General features: G+C 42.1%; 1 protein-coding gene across 1 annotated transcript in view; it reads left to right on the top strand.

Annotated features, from left to right (window-relative positions):
- The window catches only part of efcab6 (EF-hand calcium binding domain 6), a 116,282-nt gene that overhangs the window by 54,647 nt on the left and 33,952 nt on the right, over nucleotides 1–27,683 (top strand). The window contains exons 18-20 of the mRNA XM_072552383.1: nucleotides 2,072–2,186; nucleotides 5,057–5,169; nucleotides 5,308–5,537. Coding sequence (XP_072408484.1) covers nucleotides 2,072–2,186; nucleotides 5,057–5,169; nucleotides 5,308–5,537 — 458 coding nt within the window. The remainder of the gene's footprint in view (nucleotides 1–2,071; nucleotides 2,187–5,056; nucleotides 5,170–5,307; nucleotides 5,538–27,683) is intronic.

The following is a 27,683-nucleotide window of genomic DNA, read 5'->3' on the forward strand; positions in this document are numbered from 1 at the left end:
GACTTGAAATGTCAGCTCTTTTCTCTCCTTAGAGATGCTGCCAGGCCTGCTGAGATTTTCCAGCATTTTCTCTTTTGGTTTCTGAAAACTAATGGTAGTTTTGGTATAAACATAATTTTCCCATCAATAATGAATGTTTTTTTAAAAATTCAATAGTAATGATAGCTGAACATAAAAGCTGAGGGGGGAGCTTGACAGTACTTGGCTGATTCACTCCACAGCTATTTAGTGGCTCTTGAGTTTGAGAGGGAACCTCTTCCTACATCTGAGAGGAAAGCTCACCTTTTGAAATCTATCAAGATGCACCAGGAGAACTGATGTGATTGCATGAAGTACTAAAGAGACAATGCCATGGATGGAGCCCTGAATAAGATGTAACTGTGACCTCACCTGGATTAGGCTAGCAGGGGACTAAAAGATTGTCAGATACTCGTGTGGACAGAGCAGAGAGAGAGGGGAAATGGGAGGAGGATGTTGAGAAAGCCTCCGATAGACACTGTGTCCAGACAGGAGACACCTACATAGTCCTGAGTTAAAATTCTGGAACTTACTTCCATTGCAGGCTACCTACTGCACATGGACTGCAGCAGTTCAAAAAGCAGCTCACGACCATCTTCTCAAGGGCAACTAGGGATAGGCAATAAATATTGGCACAGCCAACAATGCCCACATTCTACAAATGAATAAAAAATGTCCCGCTGCTAAATTTTACGAGGTAGTCTTGGACACCAGGTGTTGACCTACCCACGCAGCCCAACTGCAGGAAGAATCCCAGCTGGAGCAAGAACTGGCCACAAATGCAATTTTATTGTCACGTTAAGAATTGCAGTTATCTGTTGGTGAGCATGTACCACTGCCAATGCTCCCGGTTTTACATGTTCATCCCCCGGGGGGCTTAAAGGTTTACAAATTACATCTACCTCCCATGAAGGTATTGGGACTGAACATCATAAACACTGAATTTATGTTATTTAATAGTGTCCAGTGAAATAAATTTGGTTCCCCTCAATTGACAATATAATCTTGGAACATCATTTTCTTCTTGTCCCATCATCAAAAGTTACAATGTGTGGGGTGCTTTATGAAATTGTACTGTGGCATAGTAACATTACATTTAATCTACAATTTTCTGTGTCAGATCCTAAAAACAATGTCCTGTTGAGTCTTCACACAGCTGCCTATTTCAGCCATGCAATTTTGCTGAAATGTTGAGGGAGTGAAAATGGGGCCAAATCCTTCTCCGCTATCGATAGTGTTAGATGATTAGATGCTGGTGGTCAGGTCAGTTTATCTAAATTAATAACAACATCCATTTTAAAAAGAAACAGTACCACTTGCAAGCAGTTGACAGACTTCACAGAAACTTAAAAATTGTTCTGCTTCTTTAAGATTTTTGGTATCCTCCTTTACAAATAATAAGTGTCAGAGTTCAGGCTATGCAGGAATGTACAGAACTTTTAAGTTTGTTTTATTTTATTGGAGCTAGATTTTACATGCATTTATTGTTAGTTGGGAAAATAAGTTAACAAGTAAGCTTGATAATTTTAGAAATGACAGCTTAACTACTTTGTAAATGTTATAGTCAGTTTTACAGTGCTTATTCCCACTGCTATTGAATTTAAGTTTGAACCCTGTATCATGGCCCTTTTATAGGAGGGAAATTTCCAAGACCAAAAAGAATATATATAAATCACTCTGACTCAGGAAGATAAACTTATGCCACATTGTTTTCTCCACACAACCTTTACTCTCAAAACTCACCCACAGAATCAAAAAACTTGCTACCAACTAATTATGGAATACATTAGGAGGAATCCATAGCCCAAAAGTGTCCTTTGCTCATAACTGAAGAAGAGAGAAGGTGATAGCAGGCAGTAACAGAGGGAAAAAAGGTTATTCTAAGTAGTACCCTTATTGTTTGGATTTTATTGCCAAGTAATCTTCTGAGTGAAAGTTAATTAAGACTTGGAGAACAGCTATTAATTTGGTATTTTAGCATATAGAGAGCTGTGTAAAAAATAATTTATTAAAATTTATTTTGCTGCATTATGTTGGATTCTTTGGTCTTTAGGTATTGCATGATTGTGAAATAATTATGGATGATCATCAGTTTGACATTCTGGCTGACGTGCTGGGGTTCAAGAATCAAGATTTTAGTTTCTCCGACTTTTCACAACGCTTTAAAGGTAACCTGACTATTAAACATTCATTCACATGGCAATTAAGACTATAAACATTTACTGTTGCTGTTAAATCTGGATTTTCATCATCACAGCAGCAAGTATAGTCTCAGTTGTTCCAGAACAGGAGGCCTCAAGTTTCTAAGTTATTCCCCTTTCAGAAAATTAACACTGTGAAATTTGTTGTTTTATCCAAACTTCCCTTCCTACTCCTTAGACTTTTAAACCTGAATTTGATACTGCCCAACCATGTTTTGATTTACCTTGTCTTTATTCCTATTCTTTTCAGCCTTGATGTCATCCTGCACATCTAGGCATTTTAACCAATTTAAAGGAAAGTATAATTTGAATATAGCTGAACTGGATAGAGTCCTTTTTAGGGGATGTGTTGCCTTTATGTTATGTATTGGATGTAGGTTTGCTCGCTGAGCTGGAAGGTTTATTTTCAGACATTTCGTTGCCATACTAGGTAACATCTTCAGTGAGTTTCCGGACGAAGCACTGCTGATGTTTCCTGCTTTCTATTTGTATGTTTGGGTTTCTTTGGGTTGGTGATGTCATTTCCTGTTATTTTTCTCAGGGGGTAGTAAATGGGGTCCAAGTCAATGTGTTTGTTGATAGAGTTCCAGTTGGAATGCCATGCTTCTAGGAATTCTCATGCGTGTCTATGTTTGGCTCATCCTAGGATGGATGTGTTTTCCCAGTCAAAGTGGTGTCTTTCATTATCTGTATGTAAGGATACTAGTCAGAGAGGGTCATGTCATTTGTGGCTAGTTGATGTTCATGTATCCTAGTGGCTAGTTTTCTGCTGTTTGTCCAATACAAGATGTTGTTTACAGCTTAGAATAACAAGTGAAGCTAACTAGTTCATATGAAACAACATTACCTTTTGGGCACACAGAGTCCAGATTAAGAGGTACTATTTATTTTGTGGTCAGAAGAGCCCAGAGAGAAGCAGAGAGATCTCCGGAAGCTAACTAAATCATTGTTTCTCTATTCCTCTTTTCTGTAAAGTTGCTTTCTCCAATTTCCTTTTGAAAGAGAAGGAAAAAATGCATTTGAAAGTGCTGAAGGAAATAATTCTAAAACCAAAGAACCAAGAAAGACCCCAGATCTAACTAAGTAACCAGTGAACTATAGGTGTGCAAATAATGTTGAGACATCATTGAAGAGTTGAGGATTGTGAGGACAACCTATCTGGTTTTATGATATGGATTGATGGTACAGATCTGTGTTTCTTGAATTTGTTTTTAACTTAGGTTCAAAATAATTGTTTTGTTTCTTTTTTTGTGTGTCTGTGTATGGAAGTTTTAAAAGGGGTAAAATTCAAAGTATATAAATTCAAAATCCTTTCTTTTCACTGTTGTTTTTAATGTTAAGTGTTTACAATGACTAGTTATTTTTGTTGTTACTGAAGAAATTTAGTGCCTGCCTGGGATTTTAATAATTGCATTGAATCATCCGTCTCATTTGTCATGACTCTGGCAATAGTGCAGCTTAATTTCCAGTGCACTACGCTGAGGTGTTGTGACAGTTTATACTGTATGAGAAGACAGTGCTGATTTGTTGTTAAGAGGACTCTGGTCAAGTTATTGGCCTGGAGAATTTGATAAGTCATCCAATCATTTCTTGGTTCATTTCAAAGGGAAATGTCTTGATCAATCAGCACGTACCTGCCTGGTTTAAAATTTCAACAATAATCGAAGATGTGTCCATCACCGAGTATCTGGTACAAGTTCTTCACTACTAAATGACTACTTATTAGCTTTGACCTAAAAATTCTACAGTCAAGTGTAAAAATGAGTTGAAGATATGTTCTGAAACTGCAGGATTCTTAAGTCAGGACTTGTTCTCATAAACATGCAGGTCCAACCTGCTACATCAAATTCATGATTCATACTATTACTTTTTCCTTCCTACTATTTCTGTATCTCTGCTGTTGCTATTGCAGGGAGATCCTATCTGTGGACCATTACTTCCCCACAGGAAAATGGGGAATATCAGTGCCTGAGGACGAGGCATACTGCAACATCTGTCTTGTTCAATTATTCATAACTGCTCAAAGCTAGGGTCTACCAAAGAACAAGTTTCTAGTTTCATTTCTGGTGGAACCCCGCCACTCTTGACATCCTGGGGGTTACTATTGCTCAGAAACTGACTGGACTACTATAAGCACACTGGCTACAAGAGCAGGTCAGAGGCTAGGAGTTCTGCAGCCAGTAACTCACATCTGTCTTCCCAATGCCTGTTCATTGTCAAATAAGGCCTAAGTCAAGTGTGTAATTGAATACTCTCCACTTGCCTGGATGAGTGCAACACCAACAACACACAAGAAACACAACACCATAGAGGACAAAGCAGCTCACTTGACTGGCATTCCATCCCTAATTTGAATATTTACCACCAATATACAGTGGTGGCAATGCATAATGTCTTCCACGGTATCACAGTAACTCAGCAAGGGACCTCTGTTAGCACTTTCCAAATCCATGACCTCTTCGACCTAGAAGGACAAGACTAACAACCCTGACTGCAAGTTTCCCTCTCTGTCACATGACATTCTGATAAAGAATTGTGTTGCTGTTCCTTCTCTGTTACTGTGTCAAAATCCTGGCACTCTCTTCCCAAGAGCACTCAGTGCCTGTATCTCTCAAAGACTGTAGTAGTTCAAGATGGCAACTTGTGAACATCTTATCCAGCATAACTAGGAAGGAGCAATAAGAGCTGACCTAGCCAGTGATACAAAGCACCTGTGAATAAATAAATAAAGATTTGGGCATGAGAAGAAGAAAGGGGAAACAGGAGCTATAGAAAGGGAGAAATAGGATAAACTGTTATTAAATCAAATGTCAAATATTTTGTCACATGGTTTACAGATTACAGATCAGTAAAGCAGTGCTACAGTGATACAGGTGATTCCAAAATGAAACGCATGATTGCAGATGACTGTTTTAATTACATCACGGATAAACTGAAAAGTACAATTTTGGTAAGGCTGCTTAGTTATATTTAAGTGTTTTCAGTGGATATTACAATTTGTTTTCATTCTCTTTATTAAAGATGCTTTAAAATAATGTTGGCAGTACTGGGTAAGTCTATTAATGACCTATTGAATTTTCTTTGAAAGGATTTGCATTCTGTATTTGATCGATTGGACCGTAATCATGATGGACTAATTACAATGTACGACTTTCGTACTCTGTTTGACAACTGCTTGCTTTCAACAACAGAGTATCATCGCTTTTTAGGGATGGTGGGACTGATACCTGAGGCAAAACTATCCTATCTCGATTTCCTTAAGGTGTTAAATACGATCGAGTCCAAACAGAGCCCCCGCTGGAATATATCTGTTTACAAGTTAGTACTCGGCTTTCATTTTGAAACTTATTTTGCTGTTTGTGTTTAGTCCTTTGTAGTTGTCTTGAAATAAACTGTTTTCATGAGCACAAATAAAGGGCAAAAAGCGACAGAAATTATAATCTGAGACAGAAACAAAGAACACTGGAAAGGTAACATAATGGGTTGGTCAGTGTCTGTCGTGGAAAAATATATTGATGCTTCTAGCAGGAGCGTTTTCCACAATAGAGTACTGAATGGTTGAGCAAAGTATTTTAATAAAATTTGACAGAGGTGGGGTGGATAGAGATGGTATAGAGGTGTACTGGGAAAGGAAGGGGAGGGAGGATGCTGAGCAAGAAGCTGAAGTGAATGATCTGCAACTTTGCAGAAAGGAAGAGTCTGCTTTTGTTCGAAAATATGAAGCATCATTCAGTTAAGAGGTCATTTAGCTCAGTTGGCTGGAGGGCTGGCTTCTGATGCAGAGTGATGTCAATAGTGTGGGTTCAATTCTTGCACTGGCTAGGGTTACTATGAAGGACTCTCCTCTTGCCTGAGGCATGGTGACTCTTAGGTTAAATCACCATTAGTCATCATCTCTCTGTAATGAGAGATGAGCCTTATCATTTGGTATGGCAACTTGACCTTTAGTAGGAAAAGGTATTAACAAATTAATAATAAACTAACACTAAATTGCTAATTTGCTAATACTTGAGACAATGTCAAGCTCACACTAGGGTAAATACAGGAATTGTACAAAGGGGTAGAAATTTCCCATCTCTGGTGAGGGTGTAAGCAATGCTGTGAATGTTGGGAGAATACATCGAAATTGGGAAAATCAGAATTGTGATGTTGAGAAAAAATTTTGTGACTTATTTCACTCAAGCCTTAAATAATGATTCTCAATTGTTACAATTGAGCAGTGCCTACTTTATTTCCAGACCTTTGCACACTCTCCTACTAGCTCAACTCCCCTTATTTGTATTACACCTCCAATCTTCTGCTCCTGAGAAACTAGATTGTATAAATTCTGGGTTTGTAAATTAGTCCAAGTATCTGGCAGGGGTGGGAGGATTTTACCGATTTTGTTTATCCCTGTCTTCATCCTATTGTGTCTCCAGCACAATGTTCCTGCATGTTTTATAAATATTATCATTCAGCAAACCACCAGCCTTGTCACATTGTAATTCCTGCTCTTGAACCAAATCTCACAACACTTCAGCCTTTCAACAGTTTGCATGCGGCACTTCAGTGGCACCTACGACTTCCATGCTTCTGTTAGGTCACTTTATACATCTCATATCTACACAGGATGCATCTTATAGTTTGCTTTCTTAGCACTCCCTCACTTTGCACTTACTTGGACACTCAAAGTTTGGGAGAAGATTTGTAGCTCGGGTGCTCGTTGTTGTGGTTCTGTTCGCCGAGCTGGGAATTTGTCTTGCAAACGTTTCGTCCCCTGTCTAGGTGACATCCTCAGTGCTTGGGAGCTTCCTGTGGCCTGTCTCTGCTGCTTCCGGTTGTCGGTTCGAGCTGTCCGCTGCAGTGGCCGGTATATTGGGTCCAGGTCGATGTGTTTGTTGATAGAGTCTGTGGATGAGTGCCATGCCTCTAGGAATTCCCTGGCTGTTCTCTGTTTGGCTTGCCCTATAATGGTAGTGTTGTCCCAGTCGAATTCATGTTGCTTGTCGTCTGTGTGTGTGGCTACTAAGGATAGCTGGTCGTGTCGTTTCCTGGCTCGTTGGTGTTCGTGTATATGGATCGTTAACTGTCTTCCTGTTTGTCCGATGTAGTGTTTTCTGCAGTCCTTGCATGGGATTTTGTACACTACATTAGTTTTGCTCATGTTGGGTATCGGGTCCTTTGTTCTGGTGAGTTGTTGTCTGAGCGTGGCTGTTGGTTTGTGTGCTGTTATGAGTCCTAGTGGTCGCAGTAGTCTGGCTGTCAGTTCAGAAATGCTCCTGATGTATGGTAGTGTGGCTAGTCCTTTGGGTTGCGGCATGTCCTCGTTCCGTTGTCTCTCCCTTAGGCATCTGTTGATGAAATTGCGACACTGCTGGCCTCACTCTTTTTTTTAGGGCAAAGAGTCTTCAGTGCTCAATTACAGACTGCCAGTCTCTTTGGCTTGCATTACTTTTTAACGCAAAGGGAGAACAAGGCAGCTGTCACAGTGGGTAGCAGTAAGCAGTCAAGACTGTCAACATGTCACTCTACTGCATCATGCTATGTCAACGTCACATCTGCAATAAATATACTCAATATCATACCTCGCACAAAAGGAAGATGGTGTAGTAGTTGAAGACCAGTTATCCAGCTTCAGGACATCTCTGCAAGAATTCTGCAGAGTAGTGTCCTAAGCCCAACCATCTTCAGCTACTTCAATCTCCATCAGAAGGTCAGAAGTCAGGATATTTGCTGATACTGGACAATATGCAGCACCATTCACAACTTCTCAGATACTAAAGCATCCCATGTTCAAATGCACTAAGACCAGGACAGTATCCAGGTTTGTGCTAACAAGTGGCAAATCATCTTCATGTCACATAAGTGCCACATATTAACCATCTCAAACAAAGAATCTGCCAATATCCTTTTAATATTCAATGGCATCATTATCATTGCACTATCAACATCCTTGGGGGTTACCACTGGACTACCCATATAAATAGCATTGTCACAAGAACAGATCAGAGGCTAGGCATACTGCAGCAAGGAACTCACCTCCTGACTCCACAAAGCCTGTCCAAAATATACGAGGCACAAGTCAGCAATATGACACCACATTCACAAAATGACACTTCTTTAACCACTGATGCATTAAAGCAGCAATGTGTGCCATTTACAAGATGCACTGCAGAAATTCACCAAGGATCCTTCGACATCACCTTCCAAACCCACCACTACTGCAATCTAGAAGGATAAGGAACAATTGGTTTATGGAAGCACCATCAGCTGCATGTTCCCTTCCAAGTCTCGCACAATCTTGATCTCCAAATTGGATTCCTTCAGTGTTATTGGGTCAAAATGCTAGAACTCCCTCCTCAATAGTATTGTGCGTGTACCTACAACAAAGAGACTGCAGAAGTTCTAGAAGGCAGCTCATCTAAACCTTAGGGCAACTAGGGATTGGCAACAAATGTTGGACCAGCCAGTGATGCCCACATCCCATGAGTGAATTTCAAAAAGTGCTTCAAGCAAACACTGTGAAAGTAAAAAGGGAACAGTCTTATGGGGTTAAAGTCAGGGGGTGCCACAATAATTAATCAAGTGGTTTGGCTAATTCCAGTCAAGGGAACTGGCCATGGTCAGTCTGGGTGCCCATTTCCTTATAGACTGGGAATTAGGCCATGGTTAATCCTATAGTTGAACTGCAATTAGCCAGGCCTTTGCAGGTAGCTGCTTTTCAAATGCAGTATTTGTTGCTTTGAGATGAAAGGAGCAATTTAGCATAATGAACCAGCAGTTAGCGGTGATACATGAGCAGAAGAGCTTGTGAAATGTCATCAGTGAGTGGATAGGAAGCACAGAGGGCAGGAAGAATTAGGTGGATGAGAGCCATTGAGTGAATACGATGGTCGCAATTGTAAAACTTTTAGTCCCCAAGCTTTGGTAAGATAAGTGTGAAGTGACACAGTTTGAGAGAGTGGTGGCCCTATAAGTGGGAAGTATAAGAGAGAAAATGGTGGCACTTACCTTTGTGTGGACAAAATATTATTGACCTTCTTCTTGCATGATATACATCCGTCCCATTTCACTAGGGTCACAGCACTGCTCTGGGTTGTTATCTGGGTCCAACCTGGCCTGGTCTGATACATGGTCTCCTGCCCTGGTCAGACTGCACTTCTCTTTACTACGCCACCTGTCAACACTTGCAGTTTCTATTAGTGAGGTGGGTTGAAGCTGTGTTGATGGGTCAGGAAGGGACTTACAGTATGCTGTAGGTTGTATGTTCTGCAGGTGTATTATCTTTCTTTTGATCTGCACAAATTTGCCACACAAAAGCAATGCTCAGTTTCCAAGTTGGCTGTAAACTTATGGTCATCTTATGCTACGGTGAAGCATCTTGAGACATTTCAAGTTGGCTGATGAATTTTGGGGTAGGGGATCTGATTGTTATGGATGTTTGAAATAGTTCTGCCTCCTTTCCATTTATTCCCCCTTTGTCAGCTCACCAAACCTACAGAGACAATCTGTTAAGTATGTAGTCGCTAACAAAGCGGCTGCCAACAAATACCTCACACAGTCAAAGCAAAGTCTCTGTGAGTTTCATGACCTACTTCTGAGAGGAGTGAAGACTTTCAGGTTTGCAGCTTCCTCATTTGTCCTGTTAAAGATACAGTGTACCCATTTGTTCTGCAAAAGAGTCAATGGATTTGATGGTGGCTGGCAGTCAAAGTGGAGTATGCTATATTACATAGCACAGCAGGAATGAGAGATTATTTTTGTGAAGTGATGGAAAGGAATTTAGTGATGTGCAGCAAAATATAATCTTAAGTATTTGTTAATTATTTTTAAAGTGCATTTTGAAGCTTTTATTATGTTAATCTTAGTGAGTAAAGAATACACAAGTTCGCATGGTGTCCAAGGTAAAAAGGGGAGTGCAGTCAATACTGTCCTTCCTGTCCTGGTCAGGTCATTAAACTTCTTGGAACATTAGGCTGCAGTCCTGAGGGTGAGTGAGTTGGTATTTACCTGCAGTTGTTACCTCTCCACATAGCATTAAGTCACTTTTGTAAGATATTTTGCTACTAACATATCAACTCTAATTAAAGTAATTTGTCTCTCCCCTGAGTCATTTATGTCAAGAGCATTCATAGACCATTCTCTGTGAAGTTTCGGCATATTCTGCCCCTGCTAACTGCCATTGTACTGGGCATAATTAAATATGTGTACTACTGTCTGGTATGATTCTGCTGAGTTTATTAATACACTTTTTGTTATTATGTTACTTTTGCTAGGATAGGAAAATTATTTGATTTTGGTATCAGACGTTTGAGTGTCTGAAATCTTATGTTAAATGAAATAATGTTGGATCATGATTAGATTAGATTAGATTAAATTCTCTGCAGTGTGGAAACAGGCCCTTCGGCCCAACAAGTCCACAAAGAGAGACCCACCCAAATCCATTCCCCTACCCAATATTTACCCCTGACTCATGCACCTAATATGCATCTAACAAAGTAGAATTATTAGCAATATTTGCCAAAACAAGTCATATTTCGGAAATCACAATCACTATTGTGGAAAGATTGCTGCTGGTTTTGATAAACATGTTTTCCAAATAAAGTGCACTCAAACTCTTTAAATCTGAACTTCAGACAAAAGCATGCATGGAAGCCACTACTGTAGACATCTATATATGTATGTATCACAGAAGAAGGCCTTTTGGCTTATCTGTGCCAGTTCTCTGTATGAGCAATTTAGCTACTGCCACTCCCCTATTTTCTCCCCATAGCTCATTTCTTCCTTTACAGTTAACAATCCAATACCCTCTTGAATGCCACAATTGAACCTGCCTCTACCACCCTCCCTGAGGCATTTCATTCCAGATCCTAACTTTGTGCTACATGAAAAAGACTATTCTTAAGTTGCCCTTATTTATTTTGCCAGTGTGCCCTCTTGTTCTTGCTCCTTCAACGATGGAAACGTATTTTATATCTACTTTGACCTGACCTTCCATGATTTTGAATACCTCTATCAGGTTTCTTGTTAACCCAGTCTCAACTTCTCCAATCTAACTACGTAGGTGAAATTTCTCATTGCTGGAATCATTCTTATTAATCTTTTCTGCACTCTCTGTAATGCCTTTTATATCTTTCTAAAAGTGTGGCTCCAGAACTGGGCACAACATTCCAGTTGAGGCCAAAGCAGAATCTTGTCCAAGTTTAACATAATTTCCTCGCTTTTATACTCAGTGACCCTATTAATAAGGGCTAGCATGTTGTATGGTTTATTAACCTCTCTCTCTCTCTCTCTCTCTCTCTCTCCCTGTCCTGCAACCTTCAGTGAGTTATGCATAGATACACCCAGGTATCTGCTCCATGGAGCCTTCCCTTTTGGAACTGTATTCTTTCTTTTAGATTGTGTCTCTGCATTCTTTTGACCAAAATGAATCACTTCACACTACTTAGAATTACATTCCATCAATATTTGTCTGTCTGTTTTATCAAGTTGTCCTTTTGAAGTTCTACATTATCCTTATTTCAGGTTTCTTTATGCTTGCAAGTTTTGTATTATTCACAAATTTTTAAATGATGCACTGTACACCAAGTGTCTAGATGATTGATATGTATTAGAAAAAGGTGACCCAGACTCTGGGGAACTCTACTGGAAACCTTCTGTTGTGGACCAGACCAAACCCCCTTATTAAGAAGATAGCCTAGACCCTAACTTTTTCTTATTTTTAAAGACAAGTTTAAGGCATTGTGTTCCATTTGGTCAAGCTACTAGGCTTGAAAAAAGCACACTTTATTCTCACACTATAGTTAAAATACAAACAAAAGAATGAAGAATTGGAATAACAACTCTGTGGGAAAACTTAAGAGAATAATAGATTATTTAGCTACTAAATTGCAACTGTCCTAATATAATAACATCCTACAAAACACATCTTTGGCAAATGCAATGAAATAGATTGTCTCACATGCAATTCTAGCAGCAGACCCCAACTACTACTGAAAGCTAAAACTAAAATTCTGGTTCTATGGGAGCTTGACCCCACCCACCTGTGTTGCCTCTGTTGTTACAACTTGAAAAAAACCCTATGGTCTCACAAACTGTTTACTTTATTGGCTTTGGAGCAGACTGCTCAACACCTATGTCCCAACCTTTCTTCATTTAAAAAATAGCCATGACAAAATTACACCTCTTAAAATGATAGTGTTGTCACACTTTCATCAGCCCAGAACAATACCAGTTGACTGCAACTTTGTTTCCTGTCACTCAACCAACGTTGTATCCATGCTGTTAATAAGACCATATGGCCCCTCAAGCTGAATATTAAATATTGAGCTCCATTCAATGGCTGATCTGACTCTCCTTATATTCACTTTGCTGCATTTTCTCCCTTTGATGCCATGAGCTTTATGTTTGTCCATAATTCTGTTGTGCAGCACTTTTATCAAATGTCTTTTGGAAGTCCATGTCCACCAGATCAACAACGTTACTCTTATCAACATTTCCTGTTGCCTTGTTTAAAGTTAATTAAGCACAATTTGCCTTTAGTAAAGCTGTGCTGGTTTTCCTTAATTAATGTACATTTTCCCAAGCAGCTATTAATTTTGTCTGGGAATTATCATTTTTAGAATCCTCTCCACCATGAGGAAAAACTGACCGATCTGTAGTTGCTTGGTTTATTTTTATACTCTTCTTTGAGTATCTGAAATACCTCTGGTCACATTATGACCTGCTCAGCATCTTGTCCTTTTTTTAGGGATGGATATCACACCCCTAATGTGTAAGTTCATTTTAATAGTGAGACCCACTTGTTTTTGTTTTTAACCACCCATTTACTATCTGTATGCCTTTTAGATGATTTTTGTAATCTTCTTGATATTAGCTCCTGGTCACTATTTATGTTGTTTCTTTGATTGTCTTGTAATGATTTTCACTTCATCTGAACATTCTATATTCAGTCTGGTTTTCAGTTGTGCTATCTGCCTGACATCTATCATGAGTACACTTTTTCTTTATTTTGATCTCCCTTTTCCTCATCCAGGGAGCTCTAGCTTTGTTTGCTCTCTATTTACACTTCATAGTAATATACCTTGATTGAGCCCAAACTAACTTATTTTTATAGATAACCCATTATTCAATTTCTGTTTGGTCCAGCAACATTTTCAGTCCAATTGAACCGGGCCAGACTGCATTGAAACTGACTTTCCCCAAGATAATTTTTCTTACTTTGATGACTCTTTGTCCTTTTCCATCATTATGACACTGACCTAACCTTTATGATATGATGATTACTGTCCCCTAAATGTTCCCCTGTTGACACTTGTTCTGCATCTCCCAACTTATTCCAAAAAAAAGTCTCCAAATTTATTGCATTAGAAATATATGGTGCTTTCTAAAAAAAAAACTCCTGAACGTATTCTAGGACATTTTACAACTCCTACACCTCCTCCCCGCCCTGTACATTAGCACTGTCCCAATCTGTGTTTGGATAATTAAAGTCTGTCATTGTAACTGCTTTATAATTTATTCTGTAGTTTGTAACATTGTTAATAAATAGCCTTGAGAAGCAGTTCCTTGTCATTAACAGGGAAGGCAGATGAACTCAGGGCATGGTTAGGAACATGGGACTGGGATATCATAGCAATTACAGAAACATGGCTCAGGGATGGGCAGGACTGGCAGCTTAATGTTCCAGGATACAAATGCTACAGGAAGGATAGAAAGGGAGGCAAGAGAGGACGGGGAGTGGCATTTTTGATAAGGGATAGCATTACGGCTGTACTGAGGGAGGATATTCCCGGAAATACATTCAGGGAAGTTATTTGGGTGGAACTGAGAAATAAGAAAGGGATGACCACTTTATTGGGATTGTATTATAGACCCCCCCCCCCACCCCAATAGTCAGAGGGAGATCTCAGCTATCTGTAAGAATAATAGGGTAGTTATGTTAGGGGATTTTAACTTTCCAAACATCGACCGGAACTGCCATAGTGTTAAAGGTTTAGATGGAGAGGAATTTGTTAAGTGTGTGCAAGACAATTTTCTGATTCAGGATGTGGATGTACCTACTAGAGAAGGTGCAAAGCTTGACCTACTCTTGGGAAATAAGGCAGGGCAGGTGTCAGTGGGGGAGCACTTTGGGGCCAGCGACCATAATTCTATTCGTTTTAAAATAGTGATGGAAAAGGATAGACCAGATCTAAAAGTTGAAGTTCTAAATTGGAGAAAGGTCAATTTTGACAGTATTAGGCAAGAACTTTCGAAAGCTGATTGGAGGCAGATGTTCACAGGTACAGGGACGGCTGGAAAATGGGAAGCCTTCAGAAATGAGATAACAAGAATCCAGAGAAAATATATTCCTGTTAGGGTGAAAAGGAATGCTGGATGACTAAAGAAATTGAGGTAAAAATGTGTTGCTGGAAAAGCGCAGCAGGTCAGGCAGCATCCAAGGAGCAAGAGAATCGACGTTTCGGGCATGAGCCCTTCTTCTTAAAGAAATTGAGGGTTTAGTAAAGAAAAAGAAGGAAGCGTATGTCAGGTATAGACAGGATAGATCGAGTGAATACTTGGAAGAGTATGAAGAAAGTAGGAGTGTACTTAAGAGGGAAATCAGGAGGGCAAAACGGGGACATGAGCTAGTGTTGGCAAATACAATTAAGGAGAATCAAAAGGGTTTTTACAAATATATATATTTTTAAAAATAAAATATTTTTTGATTAAGAAAAAATAGATTTTTAAATATTATAACAAATACAAAACAATGCAATTCAAAACAGTACAAAAATAGTACAAAACTAAACCCAGATAATAAAACGAATTCCCCAACCCACCCTCCTATACGAATGTATAAACATATATAGAGAAGTATAAAATTTAAAAAAACCTAAACTAGCTATTTAACTAACTAAATAAATACCTATCAACAAATAAATAAATAGTAAAAACTCAGCCCAGCCAAACAAAACACTCATACATTCACAGTTCCTCCTCCCTGGATATTGGACTCATGAAACACAATCGTTACGGCTATATAAAAGCCCTTGTTAGTGTGGCAGATAAATCTGTGTCCAGGTATTTCAAAAAGGGTTGCCATGTCTTGTAAAAATTCTCAGTTTTGTGGTGTACCATACTTGTGAGAAAATCCAGGGGAATATGCTCCATAACAATCTCCCGCCAACCCGACAGGCCTGGGGGGGGGGTTTCTGATATCCAACCTAGCAAGATATTCTGCCTTGCACAGAATGTAAGAATATTGAAAAATTTTTCCTTATGCGAGTCTGCAGGAAATGCAATGGGTAGGCCCAAAAGGAGCGAAATAGGATCCTTCTCCACCCCTACACCTAAAATCCTCTCCATTGCACCCACCACAGCGCTCCAATATGTTTGAAGCCTGTCACAAGACCAAAGATTAAAAATAGAACATAGAACATAGAAGAATACAGCGCAGTACAGGCCCTTCAGCCCTCGATGTTGCGCCGATCAAAGCCCACCTAACCTACACTAACCCACTATCCTCCATATACCTATCCAATGCCCGCTTAAATACCCATAAAGAGGGAGAGTCCACTACTGCTACTGGCAGGGCATTCCATGAACTTACGACTCGCTGAGTGAAGAACCTACCCCTAACATCAGTCCTATATCTACCCCCCCTTAATTTAAAGCTATGCCCCCTTGTAATAGCTGACTCCATACGTGGAAAAAGGTTCTCACTGTCAACCCTATCTAACCCCCTAATCATCTTGTACACCTCTATCAAATCACCCCTAAACCTTCTTTTCTCCAATGAAAACAACCCCAAGTGCCTCAGCCTTTCCTCATAGGATTTTCCTACCATACCAGGCAACATCCTGGTAAACTTCCTCTGCACCCGTTCCAGTGCCTCCACATCCTTCCTATAGTATGGCGACCAAAACTGCACACAATATTCCAGATGCGGCCGCACCAGAGTCTTATACAACTGCAGCATGACCTCAGGACTCCGGAACTCAATTCCTCTACCAATAAAAGCGCAGCAGGTCAGGCAGCATCAAAGGAACAGGATGCTGCCTGACCTGCTGCGCTTTTCCACCAACACATTTTTTGGCTCTGATCTCCAGCATCTGCAGTCCTCACTTTCTCCTATAAGACCAAAGACAATGGATAAGAGTACCCGAACAGACCTTGCACTTGGGACCTGCTGAAGATACCCCTGGTTTAAATTTTGACAAATGGTCTGGGGCTAAGTGGACCCTGTGGAAAATCTTCAACTGTAAAGCATGGGTCCTATTGCAAATTGATATCTTCCTTGCATTCTCCCAAATGTCCTCCCATGCCTCTGAAGAAACTTCAACACCCAGCTCTCTTCCCACATCTTGCAGAGCCGATCAGACTCATCTGAGGTGGCACCCCCCAATTGGTGGTATAGAGTACTGACAGAGAGTGTACTCTTAGCCCTTAGTACCCCTCTTTCTATGTCAGATTTGTAGGGATCAGTCAAAAGTGTGGTCTTTTTTTGAATAAAATCCCTAACTTGAAAAAAACGAAAGGTCTCTATTAGGTAACTCGTACTTCCATACTAACTGATCGAAGGACATCATTACAACTCCCTCAAATAAATCACCCATGCAAGGTATACCCCGAGCTGCCCAACGTTTAAATCCTGAATCTATCGTGCCTGGTTGAAAACTCAGAATACCCACTAAAGGTGTAAACAAAGATGTTTTGCCCATATTACTTTCTCTCTGCCGAATTGCCCTCCATGCTTTAACAGTATTGATGACTATTGGGTTATGGCAATATTCCCTAACTGTCCTCACCTTGTCCAAAAACAGCAAACTGATAAGGGGGCACCTTGCCTGGGAGACTTCGATATCTCGCCATATTGAAAGAGGGTCCCCACAAACCCAATCACTTACGTAGGTCAAGAGCGAGCTTAATTGGTAATCTTTAATGTCCGGAAGGTCTACTCCGCCCAATCTGTGAGGCAACTGCAGTTTGGCTAATTTAATGAGGGGCCGTTTACGGTGCCAGATAAAGGAGCTGAACCAACTGTTCAGTCTCCTGAGTGTCTGTTTATTGAAAATCAGTGGGAGCATCTGTATAGGGTATAGCAAACGAGGGAGAATATTCATCTTAATAAGCGCTATCCGACCCAACTATGAGACTGGAAGTGCCTCCCATCTTTGGAGATCTTGTTTAATTTTTTCAAATAATTGAGTAAAATTGGCTTTGAACAGCCAATCCAGAACTGGAGTAATGAATATGCCCAAATACACAAAACCCCCCTGTGACCACCTAACTGGGAATCTGTAGTCACTCTCAAGAGCCAACTCTTTCATAAGACCACCCATAGGCATAGCCTCTGATTTAGCAAAATTAATTTTATACCCTGAAAAAGCGCCAAATGCGTGAATGCATTGTATCAGGCAAGGTACTGAGACTGCTGGATTTGTCAAGAATATTAGAACATCATCTGCATATAGCGAGATCTTATGTAATTTTGACCCCACTTTTGGAGCTGATATATTGAGATCCCCACGAATAGCCTCTGCCAACAGTTCAATCACCAACGTAAAAAGTAATGGTGAAAGGGGACAGCCCTGCCGGCTGCCCCTAGAAATATTAAAATTGCTTGATCATACCCCGTTGGTAATGACCGCAGCGAGCGGTACACTGTAGAGAACCTTTATCCATCTTATGAAAACTTCGCCCAGACCAAACCGGTCTAGAGTGTAGAAAAGGTACGGCCACTCAACTCGATCAAATGCCTTCTCTGCATCTAAAGAAATCACTAATCCCTGTATTGACTGCTGTTGGCGTGCTTGAATTACGTTAAGCAGCCTCCTAACGTTATTGGAGCATCTGCGACCCTTTATGAAGCCTGTCTGATCCTCTTTAATAATAGAGGGTAACACAGTCTCCAGCCTTAACGCAAGAGCTTTAGAAAGGATCTTAAAGTCCACATTTAAGAGCGAGATGGGCCTGTATGAAGCATAGTCTTCTGGATCCTTCCCTTTTTTAAGGATAAGTGAAATATTGGCCTCTCTCGGAGATGGTGGGTGGGAGACAAACATGACTGTGTGAATCATTAAACATAATCAGCATCGGGCCTGACAGAATACTTATTAATTCCTTATAGAATTCACTGGGAAGCCCACCAGGACTGGGCACCTTTCTACTCTGAAGCTGCCTCACAGCTTCCTGCACTTCTTGCTCTGATAATGGGGCATTGAGAAAGGACTGTTGTTCGGGAGTCACACCCAGAAGCTTCAGATCTCTTTTAAAAAAAAATTCCATTTTGGCCTGCCCCTCCTCACAATTCTCAGACTGATATAACTTAGAGTAGAATCTCTGGAATGCCACATTAATCTTTTTAGAATCACATGTTAGGTTCCCAGACCCTTCCCTAATCACTGTAATGGTTTGTGGGGCACTTCTCTTTCTGGCAAGGTATGCTAAGTATTTGCCTGGCTTGTCACCATGCTCGAAAAACCTTTGCTTTGCAAAAGCCAGCTCCTTCTTTGCCATCTGCGTGAGCACGGAATTTAGTGCAGACCGCAGTGCCGTAATCCTCTGTAGTTTGACCAACAAGGGTCTGTCAAAATAGGTCTTCTCGGCTGCCTTCAACCGTGCTTCATGAAGACGTTGCTGCTCACCCTTCTGCCGCTTCCTACTGGTGGAATATGAAATAACTAACCCTCTGGCATAAGCTTTGGCAGTTTCCCAGAGAACAGATGAGCTATCAACCGAGCCTATGTTGATGTCTAGGAATGCCTGAAATTCCCTAGAGAAATACTCCACAAACTTGCTGTCCATGAGAATAAAGGGGTCCATTCGCCAGTACCTTGAATCCACTGTAACATCCTTAATTTTAACCATGCGGTACACTGGAGCATGATCAGAGATGGCAATATTACCAATCGTACAGGATGCCACCAGATCCAGGGTTACCGCAGGGGTCAGAAAAAAATCAATCCTCATGTCACATCAATGCAGATTGGAGAAAAACGTGAAATCCCTACCTGTAGGGTGGAGACACCTCCAGACGTCCACCAACCCTAATTCCCCACACACACCCAATAACTGTTTAGTTTGTGCAGAGGGTATTGAGGGACCTTTGGGCAACCTGTCGACTGTGGGGTCCATAAGGCAGTTAAAATCTCACCCTATAATGATGTGCTGAGACTTAAGACTTATCAGTTTAGAAAAAGCATCTACCAAGGATTTAAGAGGATGAGATGGGTGACAGTAAACATTTAAAATGCCATATTCTTCTCCATTTATCAAGGCTTTAAGAATTACAAACCGTATGTGTCTTTAACGCATTCCAACAATTTAAACGAGAGATTTTTCCTTACCAATATAGCCACTCCCCTACTTCTGGTATTAAACGATGAAAAATAAACTCGGTCAAAGCCATTCTGCTGTAATTTCAGATGCTCCTTGTCATCCAAATGTGTCTCCTGTAACAAAGCAATATCCACCTTCTCCTTTCTAAGATTCAAGAGTACCTTCTTCCTCTTAATTAGTGAGTAACTTCCCTTGATATTCCAGGTACACCATTTAATCAAATCATTAGCCATAATCTTCTGCAATTACATTTAAATTCCAGAGAGGAGGAACCTGAACCACAAATTGCTGAGTCTTAGTGTCGCATGGTCCACCAAATATAAAAACTGGAAATTGGCAGATACAATATTGTGGGGATAACTGAGACGTGGCTTCAAGTGGACAAGGCCTGGGAAATAAATATTCAAGGCTATACGTGCTATCATAAGGACAGACTGACGGGCAGAGGGGGTGGGGTGGCCATGTTGGTAAAGGATGATATTCAGTCCCTTGCGCAGGGGGATCTAGAATCAGGTGATGTAGAGTCAGTATGGATAGAGCTGAGAAATACTAAGGGTAAAAAGACCCTCTTGGGAGTTATCTACAGGCCCCCAAACAGTAGTCTGGATGTTGGATATAAGTTGAATCAGGAGCTAAAATTGGCCTGTTGCAAAGATGTTACTACAGTTGTTATGGGGGATTTCAACATGCAGGTAGACTGGGAGAATCAGGGTGGTATTGGACCTCAAGAAAGAGTGGAGTGCCTCCGAGATGGATTCTTAGAACAGCTGGTGCTGGAGCCGACCAGGGAGAAGGCAATTCTGGATCTGGTATTGTGCAACGAACCAAAATTGATCAGGGACCTCGAAGTGAAGGAGCCATTGGGAAGTAGTGACCATCATCCAAGAAGCTTCAATCTGCAATTTGAGAGGGAGTGGGTACAATCGGAAGTGACAATATTCTGTTGAATAAAGGGAACTATGGAGCTATGAGGGAGGAGCTGGCCAAAGTTCAATGGTGTAATACCTTAGCAGGGATGACAGTGGAAGAACAATGGCAGATATTTCTGTGTATAATGCAGAAGATGCAGGATCAGTTCATTCCAAAAAGGAAGAAAGATCCGAGGAGGAGGCATGGGTGGCCTTGGCTGACAAGGGAAGTTAAGAAATATATAAAGTTAAAAGAGAAAAAGTATAATATAGCAAAGATAAGTGGGAAAACAGACGACTGGGAAGCTTTTAAAGAACAACAGGCTTATTAAGAAGGAAATACGCAGAGAAAACATGAGGTACGAAGGGAAACTGGCCAAAAATATAAAGAAGGATAGTAAAAGCTTTTTTAGGTATGTGAAAGGCAAAAAAATGGTTAAGACTAAATTTGGGCCCTTGAAGACAGAAACAGGGGAATATATTACGGGGAACAAAGAAATGGCAGAAGAATTGAATTGGTACTTCAGATCTGTGTTCACTGGGGAAGACACAAGCAATCTCCCTGAGGTAACAGTGGCTGAAGGACCTGAACTGAAGGGAATTTATATTTGCCAGGAATTGGTGTTGGAGAGACTGTTAGCTCTGAATGTTGATAAGTCCCAGGGGCCTGATGGTCTACATCCCAGGGTACTGAAGGAGGTGGCTCGAGATGGCACATGCAGTTTAATGTGAATAATTGTATGGTTATCCACTTTGGTGGCAAGAACAGGAAGGCAGATTACTACCTAAATGGAATCAATTTAGGTAAAGGGGCAGCACAGAGAGATCTGGGTGTTCTTGTACACCAGTCAATGAAGGTAAGCATGCAGGTACAGCAGGTCTTGAAGAAGGCTAACAGCATGCTGGCCTTCATCACAAGACGGATTGAGTATAGAAGCAAAGAGGTTCTTCTGCAGCTGTACAGGGCCCTGGTGAGACCACACCTGGAGTACTGTGTGCAGTTCTGGTCTCCAAATTTGAGGAAAGACATTCTGGCTATTGAGGGAGTGCAGCGTAAGTTCAAGAGGTCAATTCCTGGAATGGCGGGACTACCTTACACTGAAAGACTGGAGCGACTGGGCTTGTATACCCTTGAGCTGAAAACGTGTTGCTGGAAAAGTGCAGCAGGTCAGGCAGCATCCAAGGAGCAGGAGAATCGATGTTTTGGGCATGAGCCCTTCTTCAGGAATTTTATATCCTTGAGTTTAGAAGACTGAGAGGGGACCTGATTGAGACATATAAGATTATTAAAGGATTGGACACTCTGGAGGCAGGAAACATATTTCCGCTGATGGGTGAGTGCCGAACCAGAGGACACAGCTTAAAAATACGGGGTAGACCATTTAGGACAGAGATGAGGAGAAACTTCTTCACCCAGAGAGTGGTGGCTGTGTGGAATGCTCTGTCCCAGAGGGCAATGGAGGCCCAGTCTCTGGATTCATTTAAGAAAGAGTTGGATAGAGCTCTCAAAGATAGTGGAATCAAGGGTTATGGAGATAAGGCAGGAACAGGATACTGATTAAGGATGATCAGCCATGATCATATTGAATGGTGGTGCAGGCTCGAAGGGCAGAATGGCCTACTTCTGCACCTATTGTCTATTATCTACATAAACTAAAACCACTACATTTAACAAACATACGAAATTATTAAAAATAAAAAACAACAAAAACCAGAAAACAAACCAACATATAAAGCCCCAAGAGCGCTGAGTAGGGGAAATTACCCCCTGCCCGGAGGGGCCAACCACCCGTCCCAAGCTGCCCATAAATAGGCATCTAACCATCTCAACCACCTTCACTTCTCCCAGCTAGAGCCGCATCGCAAGCACAAGCTAAAAAGAATAAACGCCCCATAGAATATCAATATGAATTTTAAAAATTCTTTCATTTAAAAAAAAGGGAATAAATACCCCACCCATCCTTTGGTATGTCCTAACTTCGAAATTTAAAATGTACATCTTAACCACCGCCAGACATAGTTTGAACCAAATTATTATCAATAGAGGGAAAAAAAGGGGAAAAACAAAGCTCCAATCGGATTTCCTCCATTTCTTTTACAGAATGATAAACGCATATCCAAGCAACAATATTTATACATCCTACAATTGTTTAAATTAGGTTAGTTTGTCCACAAAGTCTCTTGCCTTCTCCGATGTGTCAAAGAGATGCATGGATCCATCTAAGGTGATCCGAAGCACTGCCGGATATCTCAGGGAGTACTGAATCCCAAGCTCCTTCAGTCTTCTCTTGACACCATCATACAATTTTCATTTCTGGATCATCGTTGCTGAAAAGTCCTGAAAAAACATGATCTTAGACCCCTCGTAAATTAGGGCCTTTGGATCCTTCCCCTGAGTCTGGAAGCCTCCATGACTCTCTCCTTATCCCGGTAATGATGGAACCGCACCAGGAATGGATGAGGGCGTTGACCCAGACCCGCCCTCCGTGCTGCAACCCGGTGAGCCCTCTCTATCTTCAATCCTCTCATGCCAGTCTCCAAGTCAAGGAATTTCGGAAGCCAATCTTCAACAAATTCCACAGGTCACTCACCTTCCTTACCCCCAGGCAGACCGATGATCCGAATGTTTTTTTCTCCTGCCCCTGTTTTCAAGATCATCCACTTGGTCACATAAATTATGTACCTGCATCTTCAGGGCTTGGATCTTTTCCTTGAATGAACTGGCATCAGCTTCCACCACTGTGACCCTGTGCTCCACCCCATCCGTCCTCTTCTCCAGGTCTCCCAGCTGCTGCTCATGCTTCTGCAGCATGAGAGAGACTGGAGCCTGCTTATCTTCAATCTGTTTCCCAAACATCTCGCGAGACTTTGAGAGCTGGTTCACCAGGTCCTGGAGAGTAATCTGCTCTGAGCTGAGCTGCAGGCTGAGCTGCAGGCCCGGCCTCAGATGCTCCTCCTCCCTTTTTAGGCATTTCTGGACAGCTGAAAATACAGGTAAGTCAATTTTTAAATGTTTCTTGGGGCTCCACAATCTTTCCAATGCCCCAAGAAATCCTGATGACCTGGGTTGGGTGGGTTAAAGGACCTACCTGCTCCTGCTGCGATGCGAAGCTCTGCAGTGTGATCTTCTCAGATCGCCGCCATCTTAGATCCCCCTTTACAAATATATTAAGGACAAAAGAGTAACTAGGGAGAGAAGAGGGCCCCTCAAAGATCAGCAAGGCGGCCTTTGTGTGGAGCCACAGAAAATGGAGGAGATACTAAATGAATATTTTGCATCAGTATTTACTGTGGAAAAGGATATGGAAGATGTAGACTGTAGGGAAATAGATGGTGACATCTTGCAAAATGTCCAGATTACAGAGGAGGAAGTGCTGGAAGTCTTGAAACGGCTAAAAGTGGATAAATCCCCAGAACGTGATCAGGTGTACCCGAGAACTCTGTGGGAAGCCAGACAAGTGATTACTGGGCCTCTTGCTGAGATATTTGTATCATCGATAGTCACAGGTGAGGTACTGGAAGATTGGAGGTTGGCAAACATGGTGCCACTGTTTAAGAAGGGTGGTAAAGACAAGCCAGGGAACTATAGACCAGTGAGCCTGACCTCGGTGGTGGGCAAGTTGTTGGAGGGAATCCTGAGGGACAGGATGTACATGTATTTGGAAAGGCAAGGACTGATTCGGGATAGTCAACATGGCTTTGTGCATGAGAAATCATGTCTCACAAACTTGATTGAGTTTTTTGAAGAAGTAACAAAGAAGATTGATGAGGGCAGAGCAGTAGATGTGATCTATATGGACTTCAATAAGGCGTTCGACAAGGTTCCCCATGGGAGACTGATTAGCAAGGTTAGATCTCATGGAATACAGGGAGAACTAGCCATTTGGATACAGAACTGGCTCAAAGGTAGAAGACAGAGGGTGGTGGTGGAGGGTTGTTTATCAGACTGGAGGCCTGTGACCAGTGAGTGCCACAAGGAGGTGCTGGGCCCTCTACTTTTTGTCATTTACATAAATGATTTGGATGCGAGCATAAGAGGTACAGTTAGTAAGCTTGCAGATGACACCAAAATTGGAGGTGTAGTGGACAGTGAAGAGGGTTACCTCAGATTACAGCAGGATCTGGACCAGATGGGCCAATGGGCTGAGAAGTGGCAGATGGAGTTTAATTCAGATAAATGCGAGGTGCTGCATTTTGGGAAAGCAAATCTTAGCAGGACTTATACACTTAATGGTAAGGTCCGAGGGAGTGTTGCTGAACAAAGAGACCTTGGAGTGCAGGTTCATAGCTCCTTGAAAGTGGAGTTGCAGATAGATAGCATAGTGAAGGCGGCATTTGGTCTGCTTTCCTTTATTGGTCAGAGTATTGAGTACAGGAATTGGGAGGTCATGTTGCGGCTGTACAGGACATTGGTTAGGCCACTGTTGGAATTCTGGTCTCTTTCCTAACGGAAAGATGTTGTGAAACTTGAAAGGGTTCAGAAAAGATTTACAAGAATGTTGCCATGGTTGGAGGATCTGAGCTACAGGTAGAGGCTGAACAGGCTGGGGCTGTTTTCCCTGGAGTGTCGGAGACTAAGGGGTGACTTTATAGAGGTTGACAAAATTATGAGGGGCATGGATAGGATAAATAGACAAAGTCTTTTCCCTGGGGTGGTGGAGTCCAGAACTAGAGGGCATAGCTTTAGGGTGAGAGGGGAAAGATACAAAAGAGACCTAAGAGGCAACTTTTTCATGCAGAGGGTGGTACATGTATGGAATGAGCTGCCAGAGGATGTGGTGGAGGTTGGTACAATTGCAACATTTAAGAGGCATTTGGATGGGTATATGAATAGGAAGGGTTTGGAGGAATATGGGCAGGTGCTGGCAGGTGGGACGAGATTGGGTTGGGATATCTGGTTGGCATGGACAGGTTGGACCGAAGGGTCTGTTTCCATGCTGTACATCTCTATGACTCTATAATTTGGTTCAGTTAGTGGCAGGATGGGCATGTTGATAATGAGGTTAAAAACAAGGACTGCAGATGCTGGAAACCAGAGTCTAGATTAGAATGGTGCTGGAAAAGCACGGCATCTGAGGAGCAGGAAAATTGACATTACGGGCAAAAGCTCTTCATCAGGAATAGAGGCAGGGTGCCTGCAGAGTGGAGAAATAAATGAGAGGGGGGTGGGAGTGGGAAGAACCTAGCATAAAGTACAATAGGTGAATGGGGGTGGCGATGGAGGTGATAGGTCAGAGAGGAGTGTGGAGTGGATAGGTGGAAAGGAAGATAGGCAGGTAGGACAGGTCATGAGGGCGGTGTTGAGCTAGAAGGCTGGAGCTGGCGTGAGGTGGGGGAAGGGGAAATGAGGAAACTGGTGAAATCCACATTGATTCCATGGGGTTGAACTGTTCTGAGGCGGAAGATGAGGCGTTCTTTCTTCAGGTGTCGGGTGGTGAGGAGGCACAGGACCTGCATGTAATCGGCAGAGTGGGAGGGGCAGTTGAAATGTTGGGCCACAGGACGGTGGGGTTGATTGGTGTGGGTGTCCCGGAGATGTTCCCTAAAGCGCTCTGCTAGGAGGCATCCAGTCTCCCCAATGTAGAGGAGACCGCATTGGGAGCAATGGATACAATAAATGATATTGGTGGATGTGCAGGTAAAACTTTGATGGATGTGGAAGGTTCCTTTGGGGCCTTGGATGGAGGTGAGGGAGGAGGTGTGGGTGCAGGTTTTGCAATTCCTGTGGTGGCAGGAGAAGGTGCCAGGATGGGAGGGTGGGTTGTTGGGGTCGAGGACCTGACCATGTGGGAAGAGGTGTAATCCAGGTAGCTGTGGGAGTCGGGTTTGTAAAAAATGTCAGTGTCAAGTCGGTCATCATTAATGGAGATGGAGAGGTCCAGGAAGGGGAGGGAGGTGTCAGAGAAAGCCCAGGTCAATTTAAGGTCAGGGGGGAATGTGCTGGTGAAGTTGATGAATTGCTCAACCTCCTCGCGGGAGCACGAGGTGGCGCCAATGCAGTCATCAATGTAGTGGAGGAAGAGGTGGAGAGTGGTGCCGGTGTAACTACGGAAGATAGACTGGTCTACGTAGCCAACAAAGAGACAGGCATAGCTAGGGCCCATACGGCTTCCCATGGCTACTCCTTTGGTCTGGAGGAAGTGGGAGAATTCGAAGGAGAAATTGTAAAGGGTGAGGACCAGTTCAGCTAAACGAATGAGAGTGTTAGTGGAAGGGTACTGTTGGGGACTTGGGAGAGGAAGAAATGGAGGGGTTGGTCATGGCGGTTGGAGGTGTAGAGAGATTGGATATCCATTGTGAAGATGAGGCGTTAGGGGCTGGGGAAATGGAAGTCTTGGAGGAGGTGGAGGGTGTGGGTGGTGTCTCGAATATATGTGGGGAGTTTCTGGACTAGGGGGAATAGGACAGTGTCAAGGTAGGTGGAGATGGGTCCGGTGGGGCAGGAGCATGCTGAGACAATGGGTCGGCCAGGGTGGTCAGGCTTGTGGATCTTGGGAAGGAGGTAGAATCGGGCGGTGCGGGGTTCCCGGACTATGAGGTTGGAAGCTGTGGGTGGGAGATCTCCTGAGGTGATGAGGTTCTGTATGGTCTGGGAGATGACGGTTTGGTGATGGGGGGTGGGGTCATGGTTGAGGGGTTGATAATGAGCCTTACCACCCAAAACTTAATTCTGGTGGAGACAGGAAGATGGTAAGGTTGAGATATGTTACCACTCTATCTATTATGTACCCTTACTGTCTCTAAGCTTACTGCTGGAAGAACAGATCATGGGAATTCAGTGCCTATCTTTAACATTCACCTGTATTTACATTTTACGGCAATTGTATTTCATTATCTGCGTTTTGTCATTTGAATGACTCTAGTTGCACCATCTATATCATATAATTTGTTTGTTGATTTCTACAGTGACTGCACAACGTACGTTTGCTCTCGTAGTCTTTCTGATTTCTGTATGTATTTATAACCTCATGCTATGTTGTCCCTCTCCTTAAAAAATAAATTTTATCTCATTTTTGTTCCCATTCTTGAGAGGAATGACTCCTGTTAATCAGACTCTGGTAACCTGCCTCCAACAACTATTCTTTAGAGGCAAAGTGAGTTCGAGCTTTGATTGTGTAGTGTGAGGAACATTTATCCTAGGTTGACCTGTCTTTGCTCAACATGCATACAAACTCAGTCCAGCAGGGGTCAGTGGCTATGATTAGAATCAGGTAGCCTTGAATTTGTAGATCCTCCTTTTCCTGATTGGGGG

This window comes from Chiloscyllium punctatum, chromosome 32 (assembly GCF_047496795.1).
Source record: "Chiloscyllium punctatum isolate Juve2018m chromosome 32, sChiPun1.3, whole genome shotgun sequence".
Taxonomy (NCBI): domain Eukaryota; kingdom Metazoa; phylum Chordata; class Chondrichthyes; order Orectolobiformes; family Hemiscylliidae; genus Chiloscyllium; species Chiloscyllium punctatum.